At 46.8% G+C, this 25442-nt stretch overlaps 1 protein-coding gene across 10 annotated transcripts in view; it reads left to right on the top strand.

Moving 5' to 3' along the window:
- TIAM1 (T cell lymphoma invasion and metastasis 1) overlaps positions 1–24971 on the top strand; it is a 164652-nt gene extending 139681 nt beyond the window's left edge. For 7 of the 10 annotated variants that reach the window (XM_027699788.1, XM_027699787.1, XM_027699789.1 and 4 more), the window contains 13 exons: positions 34–137; positions 8794–8973; positions 9405–9473; positions 9753–9878; positions 11965–12073; positions 14446–14625; positions 14731–14849; positions 15878–15986; positions 17618–17676; positions 18598–18700; positions 19512–19599; positions 20461–20633; positions 22554–24971. In XM_027699788.1, the coding sequence (XP_027555589.1) occupies positions 34–137; positions 8794–8973; positions 9405–9473; positions 9753–9878; positions 11965–12073; positions 14446–14625; positions 14731–14849; positions 15878–15986; positions 17618–17676; positions 18598–18700; positions 19512–19599; positions 20461–20633; positions 22554–23017 (1883 nt within the window). In that variant the 3' untranslated portion in view covers positions 23018–24971. Of the gene's footprint in view, positions 1–33; positions 138–2268; positions 2590–4183; positions 4534–8793; positions 8974–9404; positions 9474–9752; positions 9879–11964; positions 12074–14445; positions 14626–14730; positions 14850–15877; positions 15987–17617; positions 17677–18597; positions 18701–19511; positions 19600–20460; positions 20634–21206 lie in introns of those variants that run through there. The other 3 variants (XM_027699794.1, XM_027699796.1, XM_027699795.1) reach the window with 3 other exon arrangements.
- Positions 24972–25442: the final 471 nt, after the last annotated feature.

Raw genomic sequence — 25442 nt, forward strand, 5'->3', positions numbered from 1 at the left:
TGGCTGTGTTTTCACACATCTCCATTTTGGCAGGGCACTCCCTTTGTGGTGACCCGGACAGCTCTGCCGACACAGCTCCAGAGGAGGCAGAAACACAGGACCTGGAGTCGTCTGACGAGGCTGATAAGATGAGCAAGGTGAGAAACTTTTATTTTCACAGGGAAGCTCAGTGCAGCCACAGCCCAGGTGCTGGTTAGAGCACCTCTCCTGGGAAGACTGGTCTCACTTTCAAGGTGTTTACGAATGAGCTTGAATGGAACAAATTACAGCTTTGATTATGGCACATCACTTGCTCCCTCTTAAGCAAGAGTTGTGCCCTGTTTCCAGGGTCAGTTCACATCTCCAGTATCTTGTGATAATGTTCCCACACAGTTTTTAGATGGGCTGGTTCATCACCTCCTTCACCAGGGCAGCTCTGCTAAGCCAAAAGACCACTTGGATTATTAGGATTTCTTACTCTTCCTTGATTTCTAGGCATAGGAGGAATGTAAGTTAAACTGTATTTCCTTAAAGCACACATGCTGGTTTATAAATGCAAACTAATCATCTACCTTAAACTGAAGCAAAACCTTCCAATTATAACTAAGACCTTGTGCAAATGGGTTTCTAATTGCCATCGATTAAGGGATGGTTTTGCAGTGGTTGGTAGTTCACACTCGCTGCTGGGGAGCTGCACAGGACAGTAGGTGTGATGATTAGTGGCTTTTGAGGCAGAATCCAGTGAGATTGTCTTGAAGGTGCTGATTGCTTTTAGGTGTTTGTTGCATAGGTGATGGTGAGAGTTTACAGCCATTTTTCTACATAATTAATGATTTAATGAGAATCAGATCTCAGTTTGTGGATGTTTTCTCTTGTTGTAACTAAGATGTGTTGTAGTGAGGTCTGAGTTGGTCCCTGTGCTACTCAACGGTAGAGAAAGGAAGGAAAAGACCTTGGCCTCTTGTTTCCTGATCCCTTCTGTCCTCTAGCCTGTGGTTTTGTCTTCGATAGCCAGACAGTGGAAGTCAGATAAGGGAAAACATTCCAGTGCATGAAATGCGTGCAGAGAAGGTGATTACTCCCGCAGTTTGTTACCAGGGTTTGTTACAGATCTTTTTCTTGTAAGTACAAATAATTTTCTTCTTCAGTGAGCGGAAGTGTTTGTTGATACTTCGGGATTTTTAAACTGTAAATATTTGGGATTTTCATATGCTCTGAGCAGAGCCTCTTCTGTCAAACGCCAGAGCACTGAGCATAACACATGGCTGCTCGGGGGATGAATGTTCTCGCTGTGTTTCCCATGGCTTTCTATTTCTGAGCTGCTCGACAGGCTGTGGGGTTCCATTTTGCATCCTGCCTCCTGCATCCTCAGAGCTGCAGTTGCCTGGAGGAAGGCGTAAGGATTACACGATTAGCTCTGCGGCTCAGCAGATTTAGTTAAACTGAGAAATTCACGTTAGCAGCTTTAATACTTAATATTCACAGACTGGAAAAGTAACTCCTGGCTCTGAGGAGCCTTGGTTTCCAACGGGGGGGGGGGAACTTCAGCCTGCGTGTAAATGAGATGTTGACATCACTATGTGTTTTCTTTTGAAATGCAGATAAATTCAATATATTTGTGTGAGAGGAGTGAGGCATTTTACTGAGTGTTCCATTTGTTGTGGGACAAACTGCTTGAAATGGTCTCTCATAAAAAAAAGGACACATGTACATATGGTATATATACAGTGTACTCAGTTTGGCAAAGTCATGGATGCTGCTGTCCCTGCTCACACAGAAGAGCTCTGTACTCAGTGGACTTCCTTGCTGGTTCCTTTCTAATGAAAACTACAGAACCCCCCAAATTATTCTGCAGTGCCTATAGGTAATTCCAGTATATAGTAGAGGGAGGTAAAAAAAGGCCCAATCGGCAGGAGGGTTTTCCTAATCCCTTTGCTTTTCTGTGTGCTTGGGAAAGCTGATCTGCATGGGAAGCAAGGATTCTGCAATTGGTGTTTTTCCATGGGGAGCCACCACTGGGCTGGTGCAAGTGAGGAGAAAAACAAAGGTGTTTTCCTGTCCGTGCACTCCCACACCTTTCCATGCTCCTGGGATTATGGCACAGCAGATTAAGCTGATGTCCTCAGCGCTGTTTTACAGGGGTTATTTTTGTACGTGGGAAGGGAAAGGCTCTGCCCTCGTTCCCCCTTATCACCGTCCCGGCTGCAGCTTCCAGGCTCCCTTGGATGGTGGAGTTTGGGGGAGGCTCCCTTTGTATTTCTGCCCTTCTTGGCTAAAGCAGGGCAGGAGCTCTTACCCATTCACTGCTGGGCAGCAGAGGAAATCCATTTTACCTGCATTGGAGCCTCCCAGCCAAACGCAGAGCTCCCCTTCTTTCAGGGCAGAACCAGCATTAAAGAGCCGAAAATAGCCTGTGGGGTGGCCTTTGCCGTGTGATATCATGGTCCTGGGGCAGGGCTGCATCCTGCCAACCCCACGGCTGCAGAGGAGGAGGGCTCCCAGCTTCCCCGAGCGATCCTAGGGGAGCATTAATAATTCATGGAAAAAGGAGAGGAAGGCAGCGCTGCAGCTCTCCTCCATCCGCTCTCCTAGCACGGGCTTTGTGTGAAGGTAAGCGCTGGGAAATCCTACCAAAAGCTGGGTTTGGGACTTTTTGGTACCTTTCTCATGCAGGTGACAGGTAGATGGATGTGTCTTCGAATGCATCTTCCCTTCTCCTCCTCCTTTTCCTCCCCCTCCTCCTCCTCCTCCTCCCTCCGGCTGTCTCTGTCCCTTCCCCCAGCCCAGCATGTGTGCACGTGGGTGTGTGTTTCCTTAGGAGTGGGTGCATTTGTTTCTTAATCTGCAAAAGCTTCCAAGCTGTTGGTGTGGTGGTGAAGGATTTGGAGGGTGCAGCAGTAGCTCCGAGGATTCCTCCATTTTCTGCAAAGCTTGGTTTAGGTATATCCTGAAGGGCTGGTAACGTAGAATTTACTTCTCCATCACTATTGTCAAAGTAATAATTACATATATATTTTATATATATTAAGGAAAAATGAGGTGTCTGTAGAACTGTTCTGATAAAATACTAGAAACCTGTTTCCAAGGTGTCAGTGGTGTGGGATAGCTGTTGTTCTCTGGACTCACCCCCTATCTAATTTCACCCTCTTATCTCAGGTTGAAATCTCTGTGAATCCTAGCTAGTAGCTTTCTGGGTGCAACCCTTTTTCTGCAACTGGCAGTGGCCTTTAGTTTTTCTACAAGTTGCTTTGCTCTGGGGTGGGCTTCTGGCTTTCCTTTCTCTCCCTATTTCTTGTGGGAGCCAAGGAGGAGAGTGGCGGGGAGGAGAGTGGGGGAAAGTCTGCTCTCTGCCACCTCTTCAGGCCTGTTTTCATCTAACATGTGAACTGGAATTTCAGGCTGTTTATGACAGGGGATGCTTCTCTGTCAATCTCTATTCAACAGAATACCAGGAACATTTCATACCAGCGTAATTTCTTCAATGGTTACTTTTCCTCTGTGGTGACCTGATTGTTTTGGTCTTTTCAATATTGTAGAATAAACTGAGATTCAGAGGAAGCACCCTGAAAACTGTGCATATGTGCAAGTTCTTAACATTGCATGTTACCAAAGGCTGAGACAGGTGTTGTGTTTCATCTCAAAAATCACTGTTTCTATGTATTTTTTCATGTAACGGCGCTTTGAACTTACCGGGGATGTGTTTTAAAAGGCATCCCCAGTTAAAATACTGCAGGACACTCATTTCTTCCCATTTCTAATTAAAGACATCTGCCTCTTGCATTAAAGGCTAATTACCTCGCAGCACTTGTGCTCGGGGGAGCTGTTGTGATGGGCTGTGTGAGCACATGCTTCCACCATTCAGAGGTATTTCTTTTCCAAGAAAGTAGGTCGTCTGCTCTCTGCAGCATTATTTGAGACCAGAATTAAGTCTCCAAACCTTCAATGTGTTGCAAAATCGATGTGAAAGGATTAAAACAGGGATTTGAGGGGTCGGTTTTGCAGCAGCATAACTGGCTCTTTTAAGTTCTTTTAATTCTGTCCCTTCAGATGTTTAATATTCCTCAGCAGCGCCGTTCGGAGCCAATTGGCTCCCGCTCAGCCACAGGCAACACACATTGATATTCCCAGGCTGCCTTTGCTGCTTTTTGCTGCATTTCAGCCTCTCTGCTGAAGTTTCCCTCTGAAAGCAGCCCTGAGGTCTCAGCTTTTCCTGGTGCCTGGCTCTGAATTCCCACCGGTGTGGTGAGCGGGCGGCAAGTGACACCCACGGGAAGGCTTTGCTGGGAGAAGGATGGGAACTGCCCTTCCCCGCTGAGCTGCGGCAGAGATCCCAGCTGCACGCCAAGGAAGGGGCACAGGGGGCTCTGTCTGGAGTGGGAAAGCCCTTTGGATCAGCTGGATCAGTGTGCAGCACTGGGGTTTTCCTGGTGGACGAGTGACAGCCCTGGCAGTCCTGCCTTCCCAGCGATGTCGGCTCCTTGGAGGCTGAACCGTAAGCTCAGGACTGAGGGCGCTGGGAGAGACGGGGACTCCCTGTACCGTTTGCTGTACCTGGTGAGCAGACCTGCTGGGCTTTGGGATGGGCTCAGGAATTAGCAGTTAAATGGGTTTTTGTGAGGTGTTAATTTGGGGGCTCATATGAGGATGAGCTGTAAGGTGTGTGCCCTGCTGAGGCTTCTTCTTACCATGCAGTGGCTGAAGAGATGCAGTTTGCCTGAGTTTTGTTTGGGAGGTCAGTGCTGCTTAGAGCTTGCTGTCCCTGGTGGAACAGAGGGTACTCTGTGCCATTCAAGGGGGCAGGTGCCTGATGCCCAGGCACCTGTACATCTTTAAACATGAGAAATGGCACTCTGCTTTCAAAACTGCAGGGCAGGCAGCGAAAACTCCCAGCCCCATGCTTGGTGGGTGTAAGGACTTGATCCTCCTGCATGGGAAGGATGTGAGCTTAGACCCTCTGCTGAGCCCCCTGCAGAGGAAGGGTTACTCCACTTCACAGCCCTCAGTCTCATTTTGGGGTTGCTAGAAGGGATTGCTTGGAGAATTGTCCTTGAAGTGTGATGCCGTAATTCTCCTGGAGAAATCCTGCTTTAGTGCTGTCATTGTTGCAGCTGGCAAACAGAGCTGGTGTAGGGAGATAAAAGGATCTGCTTCTGCTCCAGACCTTCTCTGCTCTATCCACTTTCTCCAGGAAAACGGGGACAGAGAGACTTTTGTGAAATGTGTTTGAGAGTTTTCATCAAAATAGCTGTGTCCTGAAGCACCCTGTGTGCAATGTGCACCTGCTTTCTGTCTGGAAACTGATTTTTTAAAGGAAATACAAGGTAGGCAGGATTCTATTCAGGAATGAAACAGCAGTTGTCACGTGTGGAGTTGTGCACTTCAGTTGTAACACAGAAGCAATAATTTACTTTATTGATATAAACTGGTAAGTTAGCAAAGTTGGTTGGTCAATGTGACAGTGGTTTAACAACACTTGATGGCAAGGTAGACTTGGTTACTTACTGCATAGAGGGCAGGGTCAGATGAAGTGGTTGGGGGGCCTCCCTTTGAGTCATGAGGTTCAGAAAGGACACTGTTGCTTTCCGAGCTCCTTCTCGGAGAGGGGTTTAGGTGCAGCTGGATCCACTCCTAGTCCCAGGCTTGGCCAAGGGTTTATGTCTAAAGCCAATCCTGTAGATCTCTTGGCTAAGAATTCCAAGTCTAGCATGCTGCTAATCACTAACTGGGAATCTGTTGTGGCGGGGAGTCCCTGGGGAGGAACCTTGAGAGATGTCCCTGCCCTCCCTACCCAAGGGCAGATCCTGGTGTGCAGCTCACTGCCCTGCAAGGCAGCTCAACAGGCCCTAGAATGTCCACTATTTATGGACTAAGGTGGTTGATTTATAGTCATATTTGCACAGCAGCAAGAAATCTGGGTCAGTGTTCCAGACAGCCCTTGACTGTTGTGTAGCTGTGCAGCCCCTAAAATCCAAAGAAAGCTGGATGGAGCCATCACAGCCCCCATTGGTGGCTGTGGCTTAAGTGGGAAATGGGGGGGGTGTCACACACCACAATTGCAAGAGTTTGTGAATTATTGTGCTGGAGACTTTTTGTCTGTCCAGGGAGTGTGGGGTGAGTGATAGGTGGGCAGTTCTTCAGGAGAGGCAGCGTTCAGCCGTTGCTGGAGCTGGATGTGGCTGGAGCCCAGGGGTGGTTTATTACGTGTGCAAGTGGAGATAAGGCTTTGGGAAGTCTTCTACACTTCCTTTTTGGCATATGGGTGTAACTGCTCCTTCTGGGGCAGACCACGTGCCTGTGTGAGTTATCCAATTTTCAACTTCACTGCTTAGCTGGTGTTTCACACCCAAAGTAGATTTTCGCTCTCTCTTTCTGGGTGACCCATCTTTCCCTGGAACTTACTGCAAGTGCATGCACAGGATGGTGAGAAGTGTGTGGGGTATCAAGCATGAACTGCTTGAAACACTTGGTTTATTTCTGGAGCTTGATTCCATATTGTGTTTTATACATTACAGCTAGTTTTACCTGTACATTTGGACCTTAAAGCAAAACACTACTGGATACATCCTCCTCAAACATTCGTTTACAAAATACTCTTCAAGCTAAACATTTCTGAGCAAACCCTTGTGTATCCTGGGTCTCTGCAGGCTCAGATTAACGTATGTGAACTGTCAGTTCTGTGTCCCTTTCCAGCAGAGCAGGTAACTTGGGAGGGTTTTTTTGCCTGCACTGGAGCCAGGCTTTCACCCACTGCCTTTTGGGGGTGTGGGGCTGTTGGGATCAAGATCACACCTGTGGAAACGCAAATGTGATGTAAAAGTTTGTGTGTGCTTTATACTTAAAGTACAGTGAGTATAGGTGGAACCTTGCTGAGAAATAACAGGAATTATGTTGACTAATAAATCTTAACTCTGTGACATGTGCCATTACCAAGAACATAGTTGCAAGTAGACTGTTTTTAACTCACTGCTTCCTCCTGTCATCAATTTGCAATATTTTTCCTTTCTCCCACATCTGAGTTAAACCTCAGAAACCGAAGGTGCATATTTTCCCTGTAAAAAAGTGTGTCCAGGAGGCATTTTTTGTATAGACAGTCAGTCACAGTTAGTTCCTTGCTTACACTTGTGTCCTGAAGAAAATGATCCTTTGCATAATAACTCTTTACCCATATGCTGTGAAGTGGTACCTCTTGTGAGCATTTGTAGCCATAAGAGACCTCTAAGGAAAGCTACTGTGTAAGGGCAGGAAATCCTTACTTGTCCCTAGCATGGACTGTGGGTGGATGGAGAGGGAAATAGCTGCGTGGCTTAAAAAAGGCGGAGTTTTTTTGGCACTACCAGCTGGTGGGAGTGAAGGGCTCTGACTCCAAACTGCAAGGTGGTGATGTGCTTTATTCTCTCTTTTCTTTATTTTGTTAGTTTTTCCTCCTCCCTTGTATTTCTCTGTTTGAACAGACTAATTTTGGGTCAGTTGTTTTACAGAAACAGAGAAAAGCCTTCTGAGACCCTTGAGTCCACCCTGTGCCCCATCCCCACCTTGTCCCCCAGCCCAGAGCACTGAGTGCCATGGTCAGTCCTTCCTTGGACACCTCCAGGGATGGGGACCCCACCACCTGCCTGGGCACCCCTTTCCAATGTTTAACAACCCTTTCCATTAAGAAATTCCTCCTGATGTCCAGCCTGAGCCTCCCCTGGCACAGTTTGAGGCCGTTCCCTCTCCTCCTGTCCCTTGTTCCCTGGGAGCAGAGCCCGACCCCCCCCCCCGGCTCTTCCCTCCTGTCAGGGAGTTGCAGAGCCAGAAGGTCCCCCCTGAGCCTCCTTTTCTCCAGGCTGAGCCCCCCCAGCTCCCTCAGCTGCTCCTCACAGGACTTTTAGCATGAACTGGAGGGCTGTAGAGGCAGTGCTGGGAAATCACTGCATCTGGATCAAGATCCCATGGTAGGATTAGAGAGGTGTGATCCAGTGGAGCAGCTCCTTTCCCTCCAGGTCTCTGGGAGGGATGGAGACAGAGCACACGACTGCTTTGGCAACCCCAGGAGCCTGAGGCTGTGGTCACTGACACCAGAGGTCCTACCTGCTCCAAACTTTTCAGTGTAATGAAAGATGTGAGAAAATGATCTAACACAAGGAGGTGAGGCAAGGATAACTGGCTTTAATATTTAATCAGATGTCTATATATAAAGAAATTAACTTGATGTAGCAGCTCTGCAAAACGTGACTTCTGGGGAAGAAATTCACCCTGCAAGGTGTGTTTCCAGGCACAGATCAGGTATACAGTTACTTTCCCAAAGAACTTGTGTTTGGAGCCTGGAGAGGCTTTGGCTCCCTGGATGGCTTTGCTTCCCCCAAAAACAGCTTGAATGGGTTCTGCCTCAGCGTTGTCTCCTCGGATGTGTTGACACAGCTATTCCCAGGACTGTAGCAAACAATTAGGGAACTGGCAGAGGGCTGGGGTGTGTGTTTTGTTTGCACTGTCATTTTTTGTTCCTAATTCTTGGGCCTCTTTGTTAGTTTGTCAATCTTGATTGCTGGACGAGCCTATTTTAATTAAAATTCTTGTACGTCTGAAGCCAGGAATGCTATTGAACAGCACTTTAATTAATTTGAATTGTGCAACTGTTTTGTTTTTTGGGTTCCCCCTGCCTCCTCCCTTATCCTCAGTCACTGAGAGACAGGACAGACACTTCTGGACTTTGGTGCCCGTTAAAAAGTCCCCAAACTGCAACTGCTAAGCTGCAAACGCTTCTCACCTCCATCATTCCTGTGACTCTTCCTTAAAATATTACCGCCGGTCTTTTCCTCTTCCTTCTTTTTCAAGAGCACAGAGCAGGTCGCTGCTTTCTGTCGCAGTCTGCATGAAATGAACCCTTCTGACTCCAGTGCTCACCCTCAGGAATTTGCAGGACCCCAGCTGGCCACCATGAGACAACTCACAGACGCAGACAAGCTGCGGAAGGTCATCTGTGAGCTCCTGGAGACAGAGCGCACCTATGTCAAGGTAAGGGGGCTCCATGTCTTGTTTCAGTCTGTTATTTCCTGTAAAATTGTGTTGGTTCTTCTCTAATACTTCAAGTTCTGCTTCGTGCACGTATCTCTTAGTGAACTTGCACTCAGTTCTACGGTCTGACCCTAAAATAGTAACTTAAAACTCTGAAATAAGCAGGCTTTCCAAATTCTTAGGCTGCTGTTGTGAAGCTACTTAGCTGGCGTGCAGAGGGACACTGCTCAATGATTTTGGAAGTAAAACTGTGTAAATGTTTCCTTTTGCTGTCCTTCAACTCTGTGAAATCCAACTGTTTTGTCCTGTGTGTGAAAAGGAAAAATTCTCGGGAATTTTGCACTGGGTAAGCAGTGATCTTTGCCGCTTCAATGAATGTCCACAGAGGCACTTTGAGGGACCAACGTGGGCATCTTTTTCTGACTTTTTAGGACTTAAATTGTCTAATGGAGAGATACTTGAAGCCTCTACAAAAAGAAACGTTCCTCACACCAGATGAGGTATGTTGACTTCTTTTGCCTGAGACCTTTCACCTGCCCCTCTTCTTTGCCCACCCCCAGCTGGACTTGCTTGCCTGAAATTTTTAAGTCCTTTTTTTTTTCCAAATAGTGAATTTAGGAGGGTATAAAAGTAGTGCTCATTAATGTACAGTGTGTAGGTTGTTTTTTCCTGACATCACCCTGATTACACAACTGAGAATTACTGAAGCTCTAGAAAATACGATTTAGCTACCAAGTGATATTTTCAGCATTTTGTCTTTTTTTTTCCCCTCTTATTAGCTGGATGTTCTCTTTGGGAATCTGACTGAAATGGTAGCATTCCAAGTAGAGTTCTTGAAAACTCTGGAAGATGGAGTAAGGCTGGTTCCAGACCTGGAAAAGCTTGAAAAAGTTGAGCAATTTAAGGTAATCTCATGGTTTACACTTTGAGGAGTCCTTTGACACTGTTCATCGCATTTTTCTGACTATTGTCACTATTGTTCATGTAAAAACATGCATCTGCTCCCACTCAAGATTAATTTTCAGCTAATACTGGTGCTGTTGGAAAATTATCCTGCTACACTTGAATTTTATGCTACATTTAGCCATATAGAGCACTAGAAACCTGTAACACCATGTGCTTCTGGGTGCTATTCTTGCCCTTCTGCCAGATTTCCTGCCTTGAGCTGTCAGGAAAAGCTAGAAATGGAAAGTTACATAAAATCTTTGCTCTGACAAGTCTAATGTACAGAAGCCCACTGGGGCTGCAGATCAGAACAGCACATTGAGTTCTGTATTTGGACTTTTGATCCATAGTGGAACTATGGGGCAAATACTTTCAGCTCTCAGCAGATGTGCATCATCACAGGTAGAAATGTAAACTGCAGATGTGTAAACTTCATATAAAAACCAGGAAAATTTGGGAACAAATTTCGTTTTCTTTCTAATGCAGTTGTACTGGTAGTGGAGATATGGTAAGTAGCTGAGTGTTCTCTCTGGAGAATTTTGCTCTGGCTTTGAGCACTCACCTTGGTAAAGGACAGGATGGCTTGATGAATAATAGTAGTTCCACTGGGGTTCTCTTCAGCTAACATCCAGCCCTGGAAGAACTACTGAAAGAATTTGTCTTTTTGTCCACGTGTGTCTTTGCCATTGGGAGCTTGTTTAAAATGAGCCTCAGTCATGAACACTGCCCTCATGGAACTAGAACACAGCTCTTGTAGGAAACGTGCACTTCATGGAGAGCACAGAGACACTTTTTTGACTGGAGGAAGCCTCTGTGATCACTGTGTGCTCTGAGCTTTGAGAGAGGAGTGCCAGAGAAGCCTCCTTATGGAGTGAACTCTGCCCTCTGAGTGCTGCTGCTCCCACCTCTTTCCATAAAAAGTGCACCAACCTCACTTTCAGTTCTGCCCCATGGGCACTGTCTGGGAGCAGTGTGTGAAATATGGGGCTCTGGGGCTCCGTGGTTTCAGTTCTGCAGTCTGGTTCCCTCTCCTGCCTGTTGTCTCAGCCCCCCCACCACGTGTTGTCTGGTTCCTAAGTGGGTAGCAGAGCAAACACCAAGGAAAAGATAAGACATCTTAGGGGAAGACTGTGTTTGACCCCTAACACAAACTCAGTCCAAGGAAGTGAAGGCCTGGGTGTGTTTGTGCAGAGGGATGAGTGTTGCTTGCACAGCTCCTTAATGTCTTGATCCATTACAAAGTCAGATCCATCCAGCCCTCTCGGGGGCTTCTGGCCATTACTGAGCTCAATAATGCTTTTAAACACAGCTCTGGAGCTGTGAGCCCAGTCCCTCTGGAGTTAGTGGTGTCTTCAGGCTGGGGCTTGGCTAATGATGTTAATTATTATTATAATTGTTAATTAATGTGTTAATCCACACACCAAGGCTGGGCCTGTTTCTTGGTGGATGAATCACAGAGTCACAGAATGGTTTAGGGTGAAAAGGACTTTCAAGATCATCCAGTTCCACCCACTGCCATGGGCAGGGACACCTTCCACTAGCCCAGGTTGCTCCAACCTGGCCTTGGACACTTCCAGGGATGGGGCACCCACAGTTTCCCTGGGCAACCTGTGCCAGGGCCTCCCCACCCTCACAGGGGAGAATTTCTTCCCAATATCTCACCTAACCCTGCTCTCTGTTAGTGTGAAACCATTCCCCCTTGTCCTGTCACCCCAGGCCCTTGAAAATAGTCTCTCTCCATCTTTCTTGTAGCTCCCTTCAGGTCCTGGAAGGCCACAATTAGGTCACCCTGGAGCCTTCTCTTCTCCAGGCTGAGCAATCCCATTCTCTCAGCCCTTCCTCACAACAGAGCTGCTCCATCCCTCTGATCAACTTGGCCTCTTCTGGACTTGCTCCAACAGGTCAATGTCCTGTTGTGAAAACACTCTAAAAATCCATTGTCCTGTCATCCCAAAGCTCAGCGGAAGCTTCAGATGAGGGAAAAGAACTAAACACTTTCACGTGCTTTAATTACTAATGCCTTTTTTTTTAATTTTTAAATCCTAGAAAGTGTTGTTTTCCTTGGGTGGATCCTTCCTGTACTACGCTGACCGGTTCAAGCTGTACAGTGCCTTCTGTGCCAGCCACACGAAAGTCCCCAAAGTCCTGGTGAAAGGTGAGAGCCACGGGCTGGACAAACAGAGGGAGAGTCATCGCAGCCACACCTCGGTTTGGGCTGGCTCAGCTTGGCCTTGTGGATGGAGAGAGGTGACCACTGCACCCCAAACCATGTTGTGGGGCAGCAGTGGGGGCACACACGTGCCTGGGTGCTTTTCCAGGAGGGAAGTAAGTCCGTCTGGCCTGAGAGGCTCACGGAGAGCTCTGTGCCATGGGTGGTCTGGGATCACCCTTGATGGGACGATACCCGAGGAGCTCATCACAAGAAGTGGTTAACCTTGCATGGAGTTTTTCTCTCCATGCTTAATTTATTCTCCCCTGACACTTTTCAGTCATGTGGGAAAGGTTTCCTAAAAGACCAGTGTGGCTTTTGCTAACGGATCACTGTGTACTTTGGAACCAGGAGTGGTGGTGCTTGTAATGACCCCTGGATCCTCCTGGGATTGTTTGTGCCACGAATCCTTGCCAGTGGCAATCCCACTGAATCCTCAGCCTCTGTGGTTGAATGTTGGCAGCCACTAGGAAAGGATCAGCTTGGGAGAATGTTTTGTGGAAGCTGCCTAAATATTTTAGCTTCACCATGCTCCCTCTCCCCTCTCCTCTTCCTCTCGCCTTCATTCCAGCTTGCCTGAGAAGTTTCCATGTCTGAATTCCTAGCTGAGCTTGCCTTCTGAGATGGAGATAAATGAACTGTGCTCTGGATTATAAATGCTCATGGGCCAGCTTGCCTCAGAGTGATGTTTTGCCCCTGTGAAAGTGTTACTCTCTTAGAGTTACCACTGCTTCATGCAACTCCTTTTTGGCCAAGACATTGAATAAACAAATGGTTCCAGTTGTAGGACCGATGCCATCAGGGAGGAGCTCCTGTTTTTCAAAGAACATCTGGATGTCTGACAATCAGAGTTTTGGGTTTTTTGTTTCTTGGTTGGTTTGGGGTTTTTTGTTGTATTTTTTTTTGCGCACTTTTTCCTTTTTCATTTCTACTTGTAAACTTTTATTCCCCATGCTTCAAAGAGTACTTGGCAGCTCTGTGGGATATATAAATGAATGATTTGTTGCCAGTCACATCCATGCTTTCTTTTGGTATCATTTTGTTGGGCCTTAATTTTAAAGCTGTAGACTAGGTAGATCTGGTTATTTTGCTTTTATTTTTCTTTGCTGACTGTATTTATAAATGAGAAATGATTGTGCTTGAATTATGACAGAAGTAAAACATAAAATTTCATGCCAGAGATAAATCTCTTTAAAAGCCTGGGAGTGTATTTCAGGTGTAATTTGGTGTCCTCAGCTGAGGTGCAGGTGGCTTTTGGGTTTGAAACTGAAGTTGCTTTATTGCAATCAGGTGACTGTCTGCAAAAAAAACCACAGAGCCTTGGCAGGGGACATGACTCTAATAAAAGCAATTGTGTGGAATTGTTCCTACACTGAATAACTTGTGTGCCTAAAAATACCACCTCCTCCTTGCTTCCTTCCTTATGTTCTAGTAGGGGGAGCAACAGAGAAAATGACATTTTTATAAGTTCAGTAGCAGTCAGGTAGAAAGGATGATGGCAATCAAGTGTCCAGGCTGCCTGTGCTCCCAAAATCTGGTGTCCTAGCATAAGTGTACTGCTTTTCTGCCTCCTTACTGGCTCCTGATGGTTGTTCAGAGCTGCATTTTAAGGTTTAATGAGGTAACAAGAACCAGGCTTGTCAATATTATAGGTGCACCTGTCAGACTGGGCTTAGGAGCAGCGACTTTTCATAAATACCCAATTTGAACCTTTGCTTAAAGGAAACAGGTGATTAAAACAATTTGAGCTGCTCTAAAATAGTTGCAAGGCCGAAAGTGCTTGTTACTGTGTGCTGCTTCCTCCTGAGGGGCAGCTCCCATCTCTGCTCCCTGTGAGCAGGGACAGGACCCAGGGAACGGCTGGAGCTGTGTCACGGAGGGTTAGGCTGGATATCAGGACAAGGTTCTTCCCCCAGGGCACTGAACAGGCTCCCCAAGGCTGACAAAGCTCAAGGAGAGTTTGGACAACGCTCTCAGGGACAGGATGGGAATTGTTGGGGTGTCCTGAGCAGGGCCAGGAGTTGGACTGGATGATCTTTGTGGATCCCTTCCAACTCAGGATATTCTGTTCTACCATGGACAGTGAAATTAAAACCTGCCTGTATTGGTGTGGAGGTGGGTGCCTGTTGTGAAATCCCAAATACCATGTCCAAGGCAAAGTGTCAATGACTCAAAACCTGGAGGGCATAAATCTAATTCTGTGGACCCAGTAAATCTACAGTTCCTTGCAAAATGGCTCTGGATAAATGAATTTAAAGCTGGAAAAGTGACTTAATGTTTTTTTTGATTTATCCAATGGCTTCATTTTAATCTTCCAGCCAAGACAGACACTGCTTTCAAGGCATTCCTGGATGCCCAGAACCCCCGACGGCAGCACTCCTCCACGCTGGAGTCTTACCTCATCAAACCCATCCAGCGGATCCTGAAATACCCTCTCCTGCTGAAGGAGCTCTTTGCTCTCACTGACGTGGACAGTGAGGAACATTATCACCTGGATGGTAAGGGGTTAACCCCATGTGCTTCGCCCTGCTTGAGTTCTGACCTGGAATCCTTCTTCTCAGAGGTTTAAAATTCCTTTTCTTCTCGTCCTGTCTCTCTTCTAGTGGCCATCAAAACGATGAACAAGGTTGCCAGCCACATTAATGAAATGCAGAAGATCCACGAGGAGTATGGGGCAGTGTTTGACCAGCTCATAGCAGAACAAACAGGGGAGAAAAAAGAGGTAACAGACGACCAGATTTGGAGAGGAAGAGGCTGTAATGGTGGTGCCTGGAGTGTGCATGTTAAACTGTATCCAATATTTACCTTTCCTGTTGTTCCATCAAAGTGGATCCTGGTGCAAACAGATAAATCCCTATTCAATTCTAGAATTGCTTTTCCATGTATGGTTCAGTGAGTGGGACCAATGTAAAGAAGTAATGGACAATCGACCTTCAGTGTTGTGCTTGGGTCAAAATCTCATCCCAACCTGCCCTTCACTATTTTGATATCCTTGTCTTGACTCTCCTCCTTTCACATCAGTTTTCTGGCCCCACCAGTTTGAGTGGACTTGCTGAGGCAAGGCTGTCCTTGGCTTTTTAATGGCTTGGAAGAGATGAAAATGTGAGGTGTGGTGTGTGAGAAACTGCTGATTCTCTTTTAGAAAGCTTTTTAGGGGGCTTGGTGCATGAGAGAGAGCCTGGGGCTGTGGGCTGGAGGTCTCACGTGGTGCACACGAAGATCTGGTGTGGCTCGGTCCTTGCTGACTGTCTGAGACCCCTGGAAGGGGTCTTAAAGTCCCAGATCCCTGGACTGGGGGTAGCACTCAGTTTGTCACTCTGGGGGACCATAAAGAAAGAGAAGGATCTCTAAACCTTGCCCCAAACTGAGTATGTGCATTAGGGGTTGTGCTTACATTTTCAAACCATCTTCTTGGGAGGAAGATGGACAAAGGATAAATGAAAAAGCAAAGAAAACATCTGGTTTTTTGCCCTAACTTCCCACCAAATTGCAAGAGCTGTTCTGTGAGTTTACTTTATCCTAATTTATGCTGACCAATTAAGGATCTACACGGATTTGTTGCTAAGTGTCACAGTCTGTTTGCACGTGCTTGTGGCCATCTGATGAAATATTCCAAAGGTTTGCTTGTGGGGTATTTTTGGTTTGTTCAGGACTAAACTTAAGGCAAGTTTCTTGAACTGGAAATTCCCATAAGATTCCTTGAACTCATTAAACACTCTGTCTCTGTGCTTGTGCTCTTCGTGCTGGCAGGTCGCCGACCTTTCCATGGGGGATTTGCTCCTGCATAATACAGTGATATGGCTGAATCCTCCTGCTTCACTGGGGAAGTGGAAGAAGGAACCTGAGCTGGCAGCATTTGGTTTGTATCCTACCACTTTCATTTCAGATGTCACGTGTGCCTTAGCAGATATTTGCTGAAGGTAACTGAGCGTTGCCTTCTGCAAGGTTGGCTGGAAATTATAACAGGGTTGGTCTCTTTGCTGCAATGGTCAGTTCTGTTCTGTGGTGATCTAAAACTGGGGAGGAATTTGGAGATTGCTGTATAGTGCAAGAGTTTCTTAAACTCATGTCCAAGGCTATAAGGAGCTCTATATTAATATATTTGTGTCTGAAAAGATATGATTTGATAGTCCAGTCAATGCCAAGTAACTCTACTTCACAACCCAGCCTCTCTCTTTAAAAATTACATCAAGTGCTGCAGAATATGCTAAGTTCTATTTGTTCCTAAATTTCTTCTCACACAACTGTTTTTTTTACCTTGTTTCCAGAAAGTGATGCTGGTTAGGAAGCTAGTGAGGATGATGATGATTATAGTTGTTATTATTTTTTTAACATACCAAAAAGATAACAAATGAAGACTCTTTCAGCTTTGCTCTGGAAGAGCATATAAAAATTTACTGCTTTCCTGTAAGTTGGGAAAGCACCTGCTCATACCATTCATGAAAGCTGCTAGGAATGTGCAGCAACTCTTAATTACTCCCAGAATCTCTAAATTGGTTTCATAAAATGTCCAAAATTAAGTGTCCCTGCAGTTCAGTCTGAAAACAGAGGGGATGTGCTTGAGGACTGAAGAAAGAGATCACAAGGAAAGCTGGAGTCTTGAAAGGCAAATTCCAGCTCCATGTGGATTTGGTGTGGCAAAAAATACTGGGATTACATCTCTGCCAGCCAGTGGTGCTCACTTCTTAATTCACATCCTGTCCCTGTGCAGCCTCTCCTGCTGACTGGCCGAGTGTAGCTGGATGCTGCTTATTAGTCTGAGGTGAAATTAGCCAGGGGGAATTAAGTTTTCCAGATATTTGTACAGAACCGTTGCTGTTTGAGTAGTTGTTCCTATAACTGGTATCATAAACTCTTTAAGTTTCAAGTGAGTTTGAAGTAACCTGGTTTTGTGTGGTAAAAGCTGTTGAGTTTGGGGTTTTTTGGGGAAGAATATACAAGAGGGCTGGTGGTTTCTCCAAGCCCTCCTTCCCTGGCTCAGGTGAGGGCTGAGGAGCTGGAAGGTCTGTGTGCTTGGGGCATTCAGGAGACCCATTCCCAGCCTTATGGGCTCTCTTGAGGAGAGACTGTGAGAGCTGGGACTGTGAGAGCTCCAGACAATCTGGAGAAGAGAAGTCTGAGAGGGGATCTCGTCAATCCACACAAATATCTCCAAGAGCTGTCAGAGGAAGGTGCCAGACTCTTCAGTGGTGCCAGTGACAGGATGAGGAGCAGTGGCCATAAACTGAAACACAAGTTCCCCCTCACCATGAGTAAGAACTTCTTTCCATGGAGGGTGGCAGAGCACAGGAACAGCTGCCAGGGGAGGGTGTGGGGTCTCCCTGTCTGGAGACATTCCAGACCCACCTGGATGTGTCCCTGTGTCACCTGCTCCAGGTGACCCTGCCTTGGCAGGGGGGTTGAACTGGGTGATCTCCAGGGGTCCTTTCCCAACCAGGCATTCTGTGATTTTGTGACTACATGGCTTTTATCTCTAACTTTCTCCTCTAGTGTTCAAAACTGCCGTGGTTCTTGTATACAAGGATGGCTCCAAACAGAAGAAGAAACTTGTAAGTTGAATGGACTGCTTGGGTGATGCTGTGGGCATTTGTGGGGCTGTGACTGGGATCTGCTTTCCATACAGCTGTGGAGCTGGAGTGTTCTTTTCCATGTGTGATCCTTGGGGTGTGAGGTGTTGGGTGGTGCTGAGCAATGTGCTGTTCATCCCCAATGCAGCAAACATTCCTTTGCTTTATCCTTGGCTCTCTGCTGGACTAGTTATTCATGTCCCTGCCACATCCATCCCATGCTGGGGAGTGGATTGTCATGAATCAAGATACTGTGAACATCTCTCTTGTGTTTGATTTTATGGTCAGTGTATGTGAAGCAAATATTTAATGTCTGTCATCTGGCTCAGTGAAACACAGTGCCCTGGGTGTTTTGTGCCACCAAACACGTGCTGGCTCTTCTCAGCTGAATTAGGTGTGCCTGCAGTATGGCTCAGGGATCCCACTGGAGTTTGGGACTCCAATTTAAAGCTCAGCTTGACAGTAAGCCCATCCTACAACAGAGAACACAGTTTATAGTGCCACAGAGAACTTGTGATTCCCAGCTGTGGCACAGACCGAGGTGTGATTTGAAATGCTCACGTGGGTAAAGCCAGCTGGGTAAAGCCAGCTGGGTAAAGCCAGCTGGCCACAGGATGACTTCAGAGGGGCCAAAGCAAAACTAAAATGTGTTCCTGAGTGTATGTGCACCTGGAGGAGCGAATGCAGCACTGGTCTGACTGACTTTGGAAGGCTGATGGGGTGCTTTGGTCTAGATTTTAGCAAGATCTTCACAGAGAGGCAGCTCAGTGAGGTGTTGCAGTGAAAAAATCAGAATGGCAGCAGGTCTGTAGCTGGAAGCTCTCAGTGCAGAGCACAGGAGATTCTTGTGTCTGGCTGTCCCAGGGTGTCTGGTTTCCTAATGGTGTTTTGAAATTCTTCCAGGGCGGATCACATAGAGCCTCAATTTATGAAGACTGGGATCCGTTCCGATTTCGCCACATGATACCTTTGGAAGCCCTGCAGGTTCGGGCCTTGGCCAGTGCAGGTAACGTTCCCACTGCATTCTGGAAAAACAGGGCAAAGTAGGTGCTGCCTCTGGTTCACTCTGTTCCTCTTCTGGAGATTAGAAGGCAGTTTGCAGCTGTGAGACAACAGAACTGGTGGGTTTTTGTTCTCATGGTTGCCAGCTTCATGGGGAGCTTACAGCATGAAAAATTTCACAAATTTGTACAGTCTTCTCACTTTCTAATGAGTGAGTGGAAAGAACATTGGAGGTAGTTGTAAAATCATAGAATCATGGAATGGTTTGGTTTGGAAGGGACCTTAAAGCCCATTCAGTCCCACTCCCTGCCATGGGCAAGGAAACCTTCCACTAGCCCAGGTTGCTCCAAGCCCTGTCCAACCTGGCCTTGGACACTTCCAGGGGTGGGGCAACCACCCAGCTGACCCCTGAGTGAGACAGGGCCTCACCACCCAAAATGTGACAGTACTTCATGGAACACCTGAATAGCTGGATTGTTTTTTGCTCATTTGTTTCGGGGGTTTTTGTTGGTTTCTGTTTAATTGTTTGGTTTGCTTTTTTTATTTGGTGGGTTTTGTTTGTTCGTTTGGGTTGGGGTTTTAAAATATTTTTATGGGACTGAGTGGGTGCATATAAAATACTGCCAGTTTAAGAGCCTGTTGTTTCATTAGTCACTTGCCCACTGCTGCCTTTCAGCCGTGAGTTAATATTATTTGCAGTATATTGTCTGTTGTCCTGGGTGGTCTTAAACCATTTCTTCAGGATTATGGAATAAATACTTCCAAGTTAAACATGAAAAGCTGTTACATGAAGTTCTGCTTGCTTTTCCCTTTAGATGCAGAGACCAATTCTGTGTGTGAGATTGTCCACGTTAAATCTGAGTCTGAGGGCAGGCCAGAAAGGACATTTCACCTTTGCTGTAGGTAAGTGTGTGTTTCCCTATTTTCCATGGCACCTCTGGATCCCAGCTTGCCTATGTCTTTCCTTTAAGGCAGTCTGGGAACAGCCAGTAGGGGAGGCGGGGAGAGGGTGTAAAAACCTTCCTTCTGACTGGCAGAATTTTGTGAAATCTCTGAAAATAAAGGCATGTATTTGATCAGCCGTGTACCTTTATGGGAATATCCTTATTACAATTTTCCGTTCACATCCAGTTAAACTCCAGCATTGGATCTTTTTGCCAGTTAGCTGCTGGTGTGTCGTGTTCAGCTGGTACCTTTCATGCCACCAGGTTCCAAAATCTGCCAATCTGGGGCATTGCCCTTTCCTTAAGGAAACATCCATTATTGTTGTTGTGGTTGCCCTGACGTGGCTTAAGAATTCAAGTAAGAACTTGGAACACACGTTCCTCAGGATCCAGCAGAGCTGATGCCAAGCCAGTCCCTACTGTGAGGTAGTAGGGATTTGCAGGACTTGTGCCTGGTGTGTGTTCCCAGGAGCCAGAGAGATTTAATGAGCCCCCACAGGTCAGCTCGGTGTGTATCAGACACAGGGAAGTGCGTGCTTGGCACAGGAGGAAAAGGAAACCTCGGGAAGGGTGAAAGGCTAAATGTTTTCTTAATGAACTGTGTATTGGTTTCCTTGGATGCCCCTTGCAATGACCAAAGATTTAGCTCTGCTTTGAAAACACCGTGTTAAATGGACTCTTCTCTGGGGGAAGCACCTGCCAGTCGATTTCCACTGTCTTAAATCACAGAACTGCTCATTATTTATCTCATTTACAGCGAGCTTTTAGCAGTTCCCAGGGGATAACGCTGCCTTTTTTTGCATTCTCACCTGTTTTTCAGCTCACCAGAACACAGGAAGGACTTTCTGAAGGCAGTGCACTCCATCCTGCGGGACAAACACAGGAGACAGCTTCTTAAAACCGAAAGCTTGCCCTCATCCCAGCAATATGTTCCTTTTGGTGGAAAAAGATTGTGTGCTCTAAAAGGTGCAAGGCCAGCCATGAACAGGGCAGGTACTGTAGGGCTACAGACTTTCAAGATCCCAGTAACCCCAGCACCGTTGTAGGACATGTGGTGGTGTCTGTTACTTGTACATTAGGACTGGCATTCTCTCCTGTGTATGTAAAAACTGCTGGTTTCCCATGCTTCACCTCCTTGAGAGCCTTAAATTGCCTCTATTTCCCTTGCTTTGCACTCGAGGCTCAGCTTCAGAGCAGCCCTTCTGGCATGGAAGGGAGAAATGGGGTTCTGTCAGTACCAATTGGCTGTGCACTTTAATCTGCAGCTGGGTTTCAGCTGGACAAAGCAGAAGCCCTGCAGCCTGTTGCTTAAAAGCATGTACAGAATTTTGAGGTGACCCTAGCACTTTTAAACTAAAATGCACCAAAAAAACCCAACAAAAAAACCAGCTCCCCTGAGTGAGTGGCTTGGTTTGAAGGGACAGCTTTGGATGTCCTCCCTTTTTTAGCCTTTTCAGCTCTACTGCTGAAGGGCTCGTGCTCCCGCTTCTCACGTTTGGAGAAACATGCACTTGATACCATTATTTTTGTAATGGCCTGTCCTAAACCGTGGATTTTCCTTTTCAGTTGACTTCAGGCAAAAGCAATGAGAAAATGCCAGGGGGAAGCAGGTTTTCATTTTCATGACACTAGATGATGGAGGGAAGAAAACATTTGCTTCCAAGTGAACAGCACACGGCACCGCTGCGTGTTTTGTTCTGGTCTGTTGTTTATTTTTTGTTCTGCTCATTAGATCCAGCAATGTAGACAACCAGGCTTTCTGTTCCTCTTTTGTACTGGGCAGGCCAGACCAACACCATCCTCAGCATGGCTTCTCACTCGGGGTGCTGCTGGGAATCTGCCTCACAGGCACTTCAGATCCTAAGCAAGGAGAGTCAGAGGAGGGCCAAAAACCACAGCGCTGCTTCCCTGGGCCTGTGGGACCACCCTGCTGTAGATGCCAAACCTCCTTTCACTTTCATCATTTGCACGATGAGTTCTGCAGAGATTAAAACCTGCCCTCAAAGTCCAGACCTCTCCCTACAGATAAAATTTGCAACTGCTGAGCTTTGTCGTACTTAATGCACCTTGTGAGGCTCAGGGATGTTAAAAGGTAACCCCACCCCCAAGGCAGAGTTGGATAAATACATCCTGCCAAGTGCTAAGGTGCTGTTTGGTGGAGGGGGAGAAACTCCAGCCTGGGAGTTCGCTGCTGGCCATGGAGCTACACGTGTGTGCACATAAAGAGCTGCAGGATTCATCCCCTGCTTTGCCTCACAAGCCTCTTGTGAAGATGTTCCAACACAGGAGATGTGAATTTGCTAACGGGGCCAGTTGCAAAAGCTAGTAGAGTAGATGCTGAGCAAGGAACTTCTGATAGATTTTCTGGTTTTGGGGTTTGGTTTCTCCCCCAGTAGGGAGGGAGTGGGGGGAGGCAGTAGCAGAGCCTGGACAAGGAATGTAATTCCCCGTAAATAACACAGCAGTTGCAGCATCTTCAGCACCGAGGCAGCCACTTGGAAACCCGTGGTGTTGCTCTCACCCCAGACAAAGCAATTTCCCTTACCGAGGTGTGAGCCTGCTGGTTTCTGTGGTGTGCTGGCAGCAGGCACTGCGTGTGAGAAGCTGAGCTGAACAGATGCACTTGGTGCTGGCTGCCTGCCCACCGCTCAGGAGGAACAGTCGTTGTGGGCCATTATCCCAGCCGTGGATCTGAGTAGCAGAAACTCCGTGTTTTCAGCCGGAGAGAGACCTGTGCTGAGGAGCCGAGCGGGGCGTGACTCGCCCGCAGGGAGTGACCAGGTCATCCGTGGGAGTCTGCCTGCTCTGTGCCCAGCGGTGCTAAATAAAGGGCCCCCTGGAAGATGTAACTTTCCCGAGGGAGTTGTACTGTGTGTAAAAAGCCTGTGGGGTTTTATCTTTGTGTGTGCGCAGTGTCAGCCCCAAGCAAGTCTCTTGGGAGGAGGAGGCGGCGGCTGGCCCGAAACAGGTTTACCATTGACTCAGACGCCGTCTACACGAGCAGCCCCGAAAAAGAGCCCCAGCAGCCCACGCACGGGGGGGACACTGACCGCTGGGTCGAGGAACAGTTTGACCTCGCTCAGTACGAGGAGCAGGAGGACATCAAGGAGACGGACATCCTCAGCGACGACGACGAGTACTGTGAGGCCATGCGGGGCGGCGCGGCCGAGCGGGACCTGCGGGAGCGGCTGCAGGCGGCCTCCATCGCGGGCCAGCCCTGCCGGGGGGACGCCCACGCCGCCAGGATGACCCAGCTCAAGAAGCAGGCGGCCCTGTCGGGCATCAACGGCGACGTGGAGGGCGGGCACGGCGAGGAGGTCATCTGGGTCAGGCGCGAAGACTTTGTCCCCGGCAGGAAACTCAACACGGAGCTCTAAAGCCCCCCCCCTTGCCCCACCTGGATGCGTAGGTCTCCCCGTCCACCCCTCCCTCCCTCCCTTCCCCGCTCCCACGGAGAGCTGATCCCCATAGATTGCACACTTGCACACACCATTCCGGCAGCTGAATCGGTCCGAAGCCATGCGGCCACACTTTAGGCGACTGTAAAACGCTCAAAACCGGGAACGGGTTAAAGCTTAAGGTCCTGTCTTACGTTACCAAGGGCTTTCACACTATTTTATTTATTCTGAAGTAATCAGGGGCTGAAATTAAAATACGGGGAGAAAACATAATCACTGGAAAACAAATTACTCTGGATGTCTTAACCTACGTGCAGCGAACTAGCTTAAAACAAGAGCACAAGGACAGAGGGGTTTGTAGCCGTAAAAGCCGTCGGTCGTAGGTTCATCTCCTTCATGAGCAAACTGCCTTTTTAACCTGTACAGTTGCAGTATTCTTATTACTTTTTCCCTCTTTAAATGTAAGAGAAATATACATGTATTTTAGGAATGCGTGAGGAAAGGTTTGGGATTTATGTTGTGTTAAGTCCTCTCGGTCTGTGGCTGGTCTAATTTAATGTCAATGTTGGAAGCTCTAGTTTTACATACTGTTATAAAGATGCCAAACTCTCTTGAAAGAGATCCAAATTTAACACTTGAAGAAATATTTTTTTGTATTTTACCTGAGATGCAGGGGCACAAAGGGATAAGAGTCTTACGGCGTTAGCGTAGCTCCACGTCTAGGATACAGGACTAGCTTTTTGCAGAGGGTTAGGAACGGTGGTTTTATATTAAAATATGAACTGGAAACTCTTATTTAGGTATAACTTTCTTGAGGAAAAGGATTATTGTATATGTTTGAGACTGGAGTTTAGTTAGATAATAAAAAGAATAATAAATAAAATGACATGACTGAATTGTGGTGGACCAAGCTGATCCGTGGTGGGACCTCTCTGGAGCCACAGATCCGTCTGGTCCACTCTCTCTGGCAGAGTTTGGGCGTAGGGGACAGGGAATTCATGGCCAAAAAACTGACCTCATCCACTCTCCTACTGTGGGTGAAACTAGTGTATTTTAATTCCTTTATAAAAGCTTTTCCACTGCAATAGAGTACGAACAAGCTCTACACAAGCAAACCTTTAACATTTGAAATCTTTTATTTAAACATCTAAAACAGGGTAAAATGTGACTTAAATCTCGTGGTTTTTAAGTAGACTTCCAAATGCGAAACACAAAATAGCACTTTTTTTTTTTTAAGATTTATATAGCTTTTCCCACTGCAGTTTCACCTATAGGAAAAGAAAAAAAAGGAAGATTATATGAAATTCTCTTTTTTTGTTTTGTTTTGTTTTGATGGTATCTATTGATGTTTGACACATTAGTAGGTACTTTGAAAACCTGAAATTTTATAATAGCTTTAGGATTATATTTTATAAAATCCACTCTGACTATATTTTAAAACATAACAAAAACTATCCCCCCAAAATATCCATCACTTGTCTGTGTGTCCCACTTAGCATTCTCCCCTTGCCCCCCTTCCCTTCCCTTCCCTGGTTTCTGGTGCACTATACTTGACCTTATGAAAGCTTTCTCTATCAACTTTTTTGCTATATCTCCTCATTTCTTTTCCTAAAAGCTTTAGAAGAGTTTCTATACCCTTTGTATGATCACAGCATTGTTTTATATCATCCACCTGTCAGTTGTGTCCCAGCGTGCTGGAGGAGCGGCGGTTTTTGCCCTGGGCTGTTCCCAGTGGATACAGTCAGAGCTCAAATACTGGAAGGCTGGTACTGGGAAGGTACCGTGGCTCTTGTACATAATGTCATGACATGTCTATGTCAAAGGTTCTTATATATTTCTTTTATAAGCTGAAAGAAGGTCTATTTTTATGTTTTTAGTTCTATGAATGGAACGTTGTAAATGCCTGTCAGAAATAAAATACTGGAAAAAAAAATTACGGGGATTTGCAGCTCATTTATCACATGCCAGGCCTTACACAGAAGGTGTGACAGGGAGGAGTTCCTGCATCCTCACCTGCCAGGTGCTGTAGCTCAGGAAGGAGCCCTCAGGTAAGGCTGAGCTCGTGTTTTTCCGAGGGCAGTGTTGCCATTTTCCTTATGACATCCATAACTAGTCATGCCTGGTTCTTCTTCTGGGCTGGTCACGAGGAACCTTCAGTGTGCATTTTAAAATGCAAGATAAAAAGCAGCAAATTCCAGAAGGAATTCCAATTACACCGGAAGAGCTCTCTCCATGGCCAGTTCTTTGACCAGCCCCTCTTCTCTCGGGGTCCTGAATTTTAGCCCAGACACAAGGGGTGTGCTGTGCGTTGGTGTTTTGTGCAGCCTGAGCAGGAGCTTCCCGGGCCCCCAGCTGAGACCCTGACTCCCACCTTAGGGGAGCTAGGACTGCTGGTGCACGGGCA

This window comes from Neopelma chrysocephalum, unplaced genomic scaffold (assembly GCF_003984885.1).
Source record: "Neopelma chrysocephalum unplaced genomic scaffold, ASM398488v2 Primary Assembly neopelma1_141, whole genome shotgun sequence".
NCBI lineage: Eukaryota > Metazoa > Chordata > Aves > Passeriformes > Pipridae > Neopelma > Neopelma chrysocephalum.